The sequence below is a fragment of the Echinops telfairi genome, unplaced genomic scaffold, assembly GCF_000313985.2.
Source record: "Echinops telfairi isolate 266 unplaced genomic scaffold, ASM31398v2 ScPeMD7_2573;HRSCAF=3158, whole genome shotgun sequence".
Lineage (NCBI taxonomy): Eukaryota > Metazoa > Chordata > Mammalia > Afrosoricida > Tenrecidae > Echinops > Echinops telfairi.
Window position 1 is genome coordinate 9,325,190 of NW_022106471.1, and position 10,951 is coordinate 9,336,140.

Below are 10,951 nucleotides of genomic sequence, written 5' to 3' on the forward strand. Positions count from 1 at the left end.
GGGGCAAATAACAGAAATGTGGGTGAAGGGAGACAATAGACAGTGTAAGACATGAAATAACAACAACAATATATAATAGATCAGGGATTCATGAGGGTGGGAATGTGTGGGAAAGGGAGGGAAAAAGAGAAGCTGATACCAAGAGCTCAAGCAGAAAGAAAATGTTTTGGAAATATCGATGGCAACATATGTACAAGTGTCTTAATACAACTGAATGACAGGTTATTATAAGATTTGTATGAGGCCCCCAATAAAATGATTACCGTATATACTTGAGTATAAGCAGACCCAAATATCAGCTGAGGCACCTAATTTTACCACAAAAACTGCATTAAAAATGTGCTGGAAAACTCAGCTTATACACAAGTATATATAGTACTAAAAAATAATAATAAAGGACTTCACACCAGTAATAATAATAATAATGGGTTCCCCTCTATTGACGATGTAGTTAGACAAGATAAAGACTAAAATAGTAGTTTGGAGGCTGGGCCTAGAGAAGACAGAAAGTTACTAGACTATAGCGTCCACAAATACTAGCTTCAAATAACTCCAGTGGCTTAGAGCTGAGGTTCTCTACCTGTGGGTTATGACCCCTTTGGAGGTCAAATGACCCTTTCACGGGGGGAGGGGGTGGTGGTCACCCAATTCATAACAGTAGCAAAATTACAGTTATGAGGTAGCACCGAAAATAATTTTATGGTTGGGAGGTCACCACAACATGACAAACTATATATATAAAGGGTTCGCGGCATTAGGAAGGTTGAGAACCACTGCCTTAGAGCAAAGGTTGGCAAATTTTGTCATAAAGGGTCATCAAACCTTTAGTATGCATTGCATGTCAAAAAAGCCTCACAACTGGATCAACAGATAATATGATAAACAGAGAAAAGATTGACGTTATTGAGGTTGCATTTTACAACCAACGCCCATGGAGGGAATTAAAGGATATATTGCATCAGACAATTCTGCTGCAAAAGATCTCTTCCTTTACAATGTTTAGGAGCAAAATGTCACTTTGAGGACTAATAGGTGTCTGACCCAAGCCAGGATATTTTCAATCATCTCATATGTATGAGAGAGGTGGACAATGAATAAGGAAGATGAAGAATTTTTGATGCCTTTGAATTATGATGTTGGTGAAGAATACTGATATATAGGATAGACTTCCAGAAGAACAAACGGATCTGTCTTTAAAGCAGTACAACCACTTAGCATCTTAGGAGTGAGGATTGTGAGACTTTGTCTCAAGTACTTTGAGCAAGTCATTAAAAGGGATCAATCCCTGGAAAAGGACATTATGGTGGGGAAGCAGAGGATCAGAGAAAAAGAAGATCCTCAACGAGATGGACTGACGCAGTCGTTCCAACAATAAGCTCAAACATAAGCAAGATTGTAAGAACAGAACTATGATTATTCTGTTACACATAGAATGAAAAAGAGGTCCCTGTTGTACTTGGGGTTGCAAAAAATGACCCATTCAAATACAAAAAGAAAGTTGTAGAACTTCTGGTTGTTCTAAAAAACAGACAAGAAACTAAAGTATGCTTATATTCAATGTATCAACTGATTAATTTTTTAATATATTAGGATATGTGCTATTTTAACAGATGTAGAATACTATCTACATCTTATCATTAACATTCAGCACACTCTCGAAAATCAAGCATTTCAGTCCAACCCTTTTGTCCAATCCATTCACTCTAGTATCCTAACAATGAATTGTCCCAACTCCAAACCCAACAATTCTTCAATTGCTTTGAGATTTCTCAATCATTATCCTTTTCACCGACCATCCTGCTTCCCTTGTCCTTACTTTTCTCTTTCCAGCTTATGAATTATTCTCTGGTTCATCCCTATAACCACCTCTATGCACTCATTCTCAATTTCTGTTCTTCCTCGTTCCCTCAGTTACCCACTCCTGGCAAAGATCAATACTGATAAAATCCAACTCGGCCTATTTCACGCCTGTACCCAAGGAAGATAGCTGCATTAAAATATGCAAACTTCTTGGCTGATTCACTTTAAATTTATGGTCACAGATGTAAAGAAGGTCCTCAGCACTACCCAGGAATCCTTCCATCTTTCTTTACTCAATCTACTCTCACTTTGACAACTCTACCACTCCTTTCCTCGAGGCTTCAATGCTTCTGTCATCTCTCTCACAGCTGACGGCCTCTCACATTATTTCCTTGAGAAAAGAGAAGCTAACCGAAGAGAACTTCCATGTCCTCCCTCACCAAAGCCACTGACCTATCTGCTTCTGAACCCATGTACTCTGGCTTTCTTCCTAATAACAGTGAATTAACCCTACTCTGACGTAACTTCAACCTTTCCACTTGTATACTGGGTCCTCTTCCTTTTTCTCACAGGCTTTTCTCCTGTGGTAACCTCCTCTCCCACCAGGTCATCAGTTTGGGTTTTTTTTGTTTTTTTACCAGACCACTTCCACCAGCATTCACACATGCTGTCATGCCTGCCATTCCAAAGCCATATCTTGAGCCTTCTCTCTCCAACTACAATTGCTTTGCTCTGGAGCAAAATTCTCCAAGAAAATCACCTATACACACTGTCCACTTTCTTTCTTCTAACCCACTATGATCAAATTTACATCCCAGTACTCCACTGAAACCATTTCCATCTTGTCAAATGCAATGGTCATCTTTCCCAACCGCAGCCGGATTTGAGACGGATGAACATCCCTTTCTTGATCTATCTTTTATACGTGATTTCTTGGAAAGCACACTCCCAATTCCCTTCCTGCCTCAATACTGCTCATTTTCAGTTTCCTTTGCAGGTTCCTCTTCTTCTAAATACTGAAGTGCCCCAAGGCTCGGTCCTCTTCTCTAACTATATGAATGCCTTAGAAAATTTCCTATAGTCCCATGGTTATGAAAACCAACGATTCACTGAAGAGGCCCCCGCATCCTATCTCCCCTGAGTGTGACGTTTTGATAATCAATGGCTTAATTAAGATATCCACTTGTATGTCCCAGACTTTAAGAAAACCAAAATGAGAACTCTAGATTTCTCCCTCACACCAAACCTTTCCTTCTGTGTTCTCTTTGTCTGTAAATAAATATTATTTACCCAATTGCTCAAACCAAAAGCATACTGTTGTTATAGATTCATCTTTTTCCCTTAATAATATATCTACTCAATTGGTAAGTGCTATCGTAGGTACCTTCAAAAAAGTTATTTTCCAGGTACATGTATACATATGTTTGTCTAAATTCACTGTGCTAGTCATTAAAATAGTTTGATTTGATTGTAGGCGAGTGCAAGTTTTAGCTCAATACGGTGTAGTGGGTATGTTTGTGTGTGCATGAACATTCCCTACAACACATCTGACCACCTCGAGTTTGGGCTACTGTAATATCCTCCTCACTGATTTCCCACTTTCACCCATAATAGTCTAGAGTTTCCAGAGTATTGTTAAACATAAATCAAATTATATCCATTTTCCTGGTAGTTCCCTCTAATGGCTTCCTATCACACTTAAAATCCAACATGGCCTCAAAGTTCTACATGACCTTGTCCCTACTCTCAGATCTCTTATCATTTTATTCCTTGTTCACTATACTACATGCACACTCGCCTTCTAGATACTGCCGAAATGCCCCAAGTTTAATGTCAATTAATTACTTTTTTATTTATTGCAAAATTAGATTCTTTATCTTAAGGCTCATTCATATACCTCTGTATCACTCCGTTAGATGGTCAACTGAGAAATGCTTACTGAAGTCACCCAAATAAGTGGGTCTGAAATGAATAGTTCTTAATGCAACTTGGCCTTCATAAACTCATGTGAACACACTCTAAGGTGTATGTAGCTTTATCATGTCTGATTGGAAAGTGAAACTGGGATCAGTTACAGAACAGAAAGCCTGGAACATCAGATTAGGGTTTATATTTATCTAATAGGCCAGAATCACAAACATAAAACTCTAGAAAGAGCTATATTTTACTTTTCAAATCCTGAAGTCCCAAGGTTTGCAAAGATATGTGGAGAAATGACAAAATAAGGAGTTATTTGGTTTTGTTAGAATTTTGAATTATTTAATTGTATTATCTAAAAATAAATTATATCTTAAAAAAGAAGGGGAATTTCTTCATGACGAAAAACCAAAGCTGGTATAAATGTGCATCTTTCAGCTGGAAACTTGTAACACTGAATACTTTTAGCCCTGCTTCTATAAGAATTAAATGGGGGGAATCAAAGCATGTATGTATACATATATATAATAGGTTCATATCTGTACATAATGTAGACACAGACACACATAGGTTACAATAACACACATAATTGTTCATATCATTTATTAAGCAGCTCCTACCAGAATTTAATTATATTACCTGGTTAAATTCTCATCATAACTACAACTACCCAACTTTCAAGTAGTTCCCTTCAATTATTGAGCTTGGATAGTTAAGATTTCTTTCAGAAATTGAAAAGTCTGCAGCTAATAAAAGAGCAGGATAGGAAGTAAGCCAAGAGAAAAAACACAGCATAGTTTCTTTCTCTCATACTCAGCTCCAGCTTCTAGTCTCGCCAGCAGCCAGTCAGTGCGTTCTGCCTGGCAACCTACATCAGTTAAGTAAGATTAATAATTAAATGCCCTAATGACAACCCTAATGCTATGGGTTAGGCACTGGCCTGCTAACCACATGTGGGCAGTTCAAACCTACCATCTGCGCCACAGTAGAAAGATCAAGCTGTCTGTTTCCGTGAAGATTTATATAGTCTTGGAAATCCTATATAGAGTGGCTATAATTGAAAATTGACTGGATGGCAGAAGGTTTGGTTTTTAAGGGGTTTTGGTGGCACAATGGTTAAACACTTGGCTGCTAAAGAGAATGTTAGCAGTCTGAATGCACGCAGTAACTGCACATGAGACAATCTAGAGATCCACTCCTGTAAAGATCACAGCTTAGGAAACCCTATGGGGCAGTTCTACACTGTCACAAGGGTCACCATGAGTTAGAGTCAACTGAATGGCACAAACCAAGGTGTGATTTGAGAGTCTGCCATGCTAACAGGTTTCCAGGCATGGCCAATACTCCAGATCCTTAGAAAACCCTTAGTAGTCAAGCTGTAAAGATAATGGTACTATATATACAAGTTACTTCCAAAGACACAATCCCAATGGAATGCTTCTCTAATTGATACCAGATCCATTTTCTTATCACCTCAATATCTGCAACTCTTTTTTTTTAAATACTTTTATTGGGGGCTCATACAACTCTTATCACAATCCATACATACATCAATTGTATAAAGCACATTTGTACATTCGTTACCCTCATCATTCTCATCATCTCTCCACGTAAGCCCCTGGCATCAGCTCCTCATTTTTTTCTCCCTCCCTCCCCAGTCCTCCCTCCCTCACAAACCCTTGAAAATTTATAAATCACTAATTTGTCATATCTTACACTGTCCAACACCTCCCCTCACCCACCCCTCCGTTGTCCATCCCCCAGGGAGGAGGTTATATGTAGATCCCTGTAATTGGTTCCCCGTCTCTACCCCACCCTCCCATCACCCTCCCAGTATCGCCACTCTCACCACTGGTCCTGAAGGGATCATCCATTCAGGATTCCCTGTATTTCCAATTCCTATCTGTACCAGTGTATATCTTCTGATCTAGCCAGATTTGTAAGGTAGAATTGGGATCATGATAGTGGGTGGGGAAGAAACATTTAGGAACTAGAGGAAAGTTGTATGTTTCATCGTTGCTACACTGCACCCTTACTGGCTCATCATCCCCCGCAACTCTTCTTTAATAGTATTACTAAGGCTTTGTCTCTAATAGTCTCTAAATTTCCTTCCTCCCATTTTTTAATTTTTCCATACCTTCAAAATAATACCTAAAGTTTATATATTCTTACTTTGTGCCTAAATCTATTTCTATTATTATCTCCTTTAAGTAGATCCTAAATCAGCACACCGACATCCAATAATTTGAGACTTCTTGCAGGATCAAATGAATGAAAAAAGAAAACTATAGTACAGAACAGTATAAACTGGGTCTGGCCACTATCTATCACAAGGACTCTATGCAAAGGAAGGAAAAGAAATACACTTCCCTCTCCCTTACTGACAAGGTTAGGTTCCAAAGACCAAGTCACAATGCAAAAATCAGCATTATGTGAAAATGGAGGATAACTACAACATTATAACTACTAAATTACACCATAACATAACAGCCAAATTACACCATAACTACCAAATTACATCATTATATAACTGTCAAACCAAAGAATCATGGTCCAGAGAGGATGACACAAACCCTTAACCATCACAACCAGTGTTACTCTTGCCTCTCACCTCAGCGTTCACTACTGTCAGGCAGATGTTGTCAATGCACAAAATAGTTGAATAGTAAATTGTTGCAAACGTGAAATGTTGGATTATGAGATAGTCAATAAGAAAAGAGTAGGCATACTAAACAAAAATCATGACAACATATTTTTATATGGTGAAAAGATCTGTAAACTCTGTTAAAGGAGTTATATATTCTGAGTTATATAGTCTTTACAATAAAATCCTAGCAAATTTAGCAAATATGTTATTCTTTGGGTACTGTCACCTTGTTAGCTTTAAAGTATAGTTTTAATGAGAGTAAAACACTTTTAAATTTTAAAACTATATACTTGAAAATTCTAGAACATGTAAATCCCATTGGTGTTCCGGCCAGATCCTATTGTAAAGCTTTAATTTAAAATAATGGATCCCTAAATCTAATCAAGCTATCCATTCGACTGTAATTGAGTTAATTTCCCATTTTTGCTTTCACCTTGAGACACATTAACAATAACTTTCATATTAGTCAATGGAAAAAAATTCCAAGGATGTTACAAATTGTGGGGAAGAAACTGATTTTGTGACTGGAGAATCACCTAGTATATTCTTCTTCTCAAAGAAGAGATTCAAATTTAATTATCTTACAGTTGATGTTCCCCATACTAGAAATACATGTAATCAGGCTCTTCCTCATATATTTCCCACCTTCATTAAAAGTACACCTGGTCTCCCAAGCCAGAAACTTGAGTGTTGTTGTGGATTGAATTATGTGCCTCCAGAACATGTGTCATAAATGCTAATGTCTATGCCTGTGGTAATACTCCTATTTAGGAATGTGTCATCTTTGTTATGTTAATGAGGCAGTATGAGTAAAGGGTGTATCTTGAATCAATCTCTTAAAATAGAAATAAGATTAAACAAGTTAACAGAGCAGAGAAGCTGAAGGTAGATGCCAAGACACATGAAAATCACCCAGGAGCAGAAACTCAGGAGCGGTAAGGACTTTCCTCCAGCACCAACAGAGAAACCCTTCCCCTAGAGCTGGCGCCCCGATGGCAGACTACTAGCCTTTTACATTTTAGTTTGTATAAGCCATCCACTTGTGGTATTTCTGTCATGGCAGCACTATGGATAACTAAGGTAAGTTCCTTCAGCTGTACCATTTCCTGGCCCCCAGGTGAAACATCCACAAAGTCCTATCCATTTAGCGTCCTAAGCGTCATTTCAATCTGTTCTCTCCATTACCTCTGTCATGCTACAGGCTGATTTTGCTTTTCACCTTGCCTATTACATGACTAAGGGGCCCTGGTGGTGGTGTGGGTTAAGCATTGAACTGCTAACCAGAATGCTGGTGGTTTAAACCCACCAGCCACTCTGAGAGAGAGCGACGAGGCGATCTGCTCTGGTAAAGCTCTAGTCTTGGAAACTCTATGGAGGATCATTATGAGTTAGAATCAACTCAACAACAGGTTTTTGGTATTGCAAGTCTAACCTCGTTGTCTCTAGGCACACTGTCCATTATGATCTTTTCCCCCTATTAACACCTAAGTGATTTTCCAAAATGCAAATTTAATGTCCCTTTCTCTGAAACCTTTCATTATGTCCCTATCAATCATAGAATTCTATATTTTAGGCAAATAAAGCATTTGTTATACAATATTTACACTGTGCAAATCCATAGTATGTTAATTTCCAATGCACACTACCATTATATGTGTGCATGTTATTTGCTTAAAAATATAGTAATCAACACTTCACTTCCCATGGGTTGAGTCCTGCCTGTCTCTCAAACCTCACATCCCACTATGCTTCCATCAATATCAAACTACACCACTTAATGTCTAGTATAGTATACCCACGCTGTTTAATAGCTCCATGCTTTTGCATACATTGCGGCTTCAGTCTTAGCATATTACTATGAATTTTTCAACCCAGCTCAGATTCCAAGAAGTTAGCCACCTGCCGCCCGCCCCCACCCCCACCCCCACCCCCACACTCCTATAAAGTTGGTTATTTTCTCCTCTGTCAATTTTGCATATAACAGGTACAATTTACTGGGCACTAAGTAGGAGCCTGACATTGTTGTAAGCATTTTACATATATTAACTCATTTCATCTTCATAATAGGCCTTTCCTAAAGAAGTGCTACCACAAGTACCTTTGTCAATATAGAAGGTGGATCAGGGAAGCTAAATAATCTGCCCCAAAGGCTACCTAACTGTAAAGGGTGGAGAGAGATTCTAATTCCTGGTTTACATATTTGTATTATTGCACCAAGCATAATGAATTTATTTACATAAATACCTCCCTCCTGGAATATGAGCTCCTTGAGGGCAGGGACATGCCATTTTCAGTGCTGCCTAAACAGTGCCTGGTATAAAATAGGTAATGCATGCATGCATTTGCTGAGTTGTATATAAAATAACATTCCTTACAAGTTCAAGAGAAAAGCATTTAGAGGCTATTTCCAAATAAATATTAAATATTTAATAGGAGTTTTAGAGTAGTCAGCTATTTTTTCGTGTTATAAAAGGATGTCCAAAAGAGGATATTACAGACTTTGTGGACAATGAAATGGATATATATGCAACACTACTTAATCACTATCGTAAGTAAAAACCCAAAGGCACATTTATTTAAGATTAACTTTTTTCTTTCACTAAATAAAAAATCTTCCTACTTATTATTCATGACAGTATTTTTAAAAGAGAGAACTCCGAAATCTACTTTGCTCAAGTAGAAAGAAGCGTATCAGAGACCAGTTCTACTAATTGCTTCTGTAAGCCCAGCCAAGAAATATATCTCTTTATACAATTAAAATAAAACACAGTTAGCTATCTGGCAGATAGACACAGCAAAAGAATTTCTAAGATTGTATAAACTAGCATTCCACTACTCAAACAATGAGAAAATCTGCATCATAAACTACGAAAATGAAAAATCAAGAACAAGCTTCCCACCACCCCACAAGACAAGCAGACATCGACAGCACTAAATGTTCACAACATTTCAAGTCATTCCCTGCGTCACCTTAAAAGAGAGACTCAAAGTTACTCTAGCACTAAAGGCAAAAGATTCAAGACCAACTCTCTTGTGTGCTCTCCCAGTTCCCTTCCTTGAGCCATGTTCAAGTGTAATCATTACAACCCACAGAGATGGTCCAGCAGTAACTGTGTACACCACAGTACTTGTAGAAGAATCAAAATCCCGCCCAGCTTCTACAATCAGTAGAGGCAGAGCGGAGGCCACAGTGAGTGAGTTAGGCCACAGCACAGGAAAACTCTATCCCCAAGGCCGCCTTACCATTTCTTAGTACACTCAACCATCAGCTCCTGGTAGGATGCCACAAACTGGAACTTGGATGCATGTTTCCCCACACGCTGCAGTCTCTTCCAAACTGAAGCCATGATGATCCGTCAATATATGGGAGCAGTTCTAGGTTAGCCACACAGCCTCTTCAAGAAAGCAGAGGGTCCAAAGCAAAAGAGCTTCGCATGTATGTCTGTGTTTTAAGAAACTCAACTATAACCTGAAATGATGTTTGAAGTCCATAAGTCTTCTCCCCGTTTCACAGGGTAAATCCCATCTTAGATGAATGGCCCTGTCAAGAACGGTGCGGTGCTCATGACAGGATGAAGCTGAAGACGTTCCCTCATGGAGACATCACCATTCCCCCTCCTGGGCCGTGTGACGCGTATTCTGGAGGACTGAAAAGCAAAAACAAAGACAAAAAAAAAGAGAGAGCAAGGAAATGAGAGAAGCATGAGAAGAGACTATCCACCCATGTTAGATAACACAGCAACAGACAACCCCACTTCTTCGCCTGTTTTGCCAAACAATGCAACAAAACGCCCAACCTCAAATGCCAGTAACATCAAGGATGCAAGACACCAGGGAAGAAATGATAAGTCACACAGAAGACATCGAGCAACACCTCAGGTGGTGAGCATCATTAACAACAACGGAGGGACGCCAGTCAGGGCCCAATTTGCCCTCCCAGCATCACAGGAGGGTGAGCAGAGCGGGAAAGTCAAGGGATGCTGTTTCGTGTCCACTGTCCACGGCCAGTCAGAGAAGGGGAGGGGGGCATTTGCAAATAAACTTTGTTTTTTAGTCGATAATTAATAGCCTTGAGTCCCCGACTACGTGCTTGGAACAAATGAGGGAGCGGGCGGAATGCTGTTGTTCAGCCAGAAGGGGCAAAGGGATGCGGAATGAGGAGTGGAGGGAAATCTCAAGGCACAGGGAGGGCAATGTCCCGACCAGGCCACTTGGGCTCCCCTTCACCTTCGATGCCAACCGCAAAGTCCTGCTGGGCGTTGAAGCTGGCGCTTGGTGCGGGGTCGGTGCCTCCCTCCGCCATCCTCAGGGGGACAGCCAGGGCGATCCCTGTCCCTCGGCGCAAGCAGGCGGAGGCCCCCCCGCAGCCCCTGTCACCCCGGCGATGCCAGCGGACCCCAGCCTGAAGCCCGAGCCCCGGCCCTGCCGCACGTCCGCTCCCGCCTCCCCCGCACACCTCTGACCCCGCTGTCGGACAGAGTCTGGCCCCGCTCCCTCCTCAGCGCCGCTCCTCCATCGCCGCCGCAGCAGCAGCCGCCGCCGCCACCGAGTCCTCCATCCCCAGCGGAGCCACATGGAACAGCCGAG

General features: G+C 40.4%; 1 protein-coding gene across 5 annotated transcripts in view; it reads right to left on the bottom strand.

Annotated features, from left to right (window-relative positions):
- EHBP1 (EH domain binding protein 1) overlaps nt 1–10,951 on the bottom strand; it is a 421,355-nt gene that overhangs the window by 343,930 nt on the left and 66,474 nt on the right. For 4 of the 5 annotated variants that reach the window (XM_045294210.1, XM_004710194.2, XM_030886656.2 and 1 more), the window contains exon 2: nt 9,608–10,011. In XM_045294210.1, coding sequence (XP_045150145.1) covers nt 9,608–9,711 — 104 coding nt within the window. In that variant the 5' untranslated portion in view covers nt 9,712–10,011. Of the gene's footprint in view, nt 1–9,607; nt 10,012–10,820; nt 10,908–10,951 lie in introns of those variants that run through there. The other variant, XM_004710193.2, reaches the window with a different exon arrangement.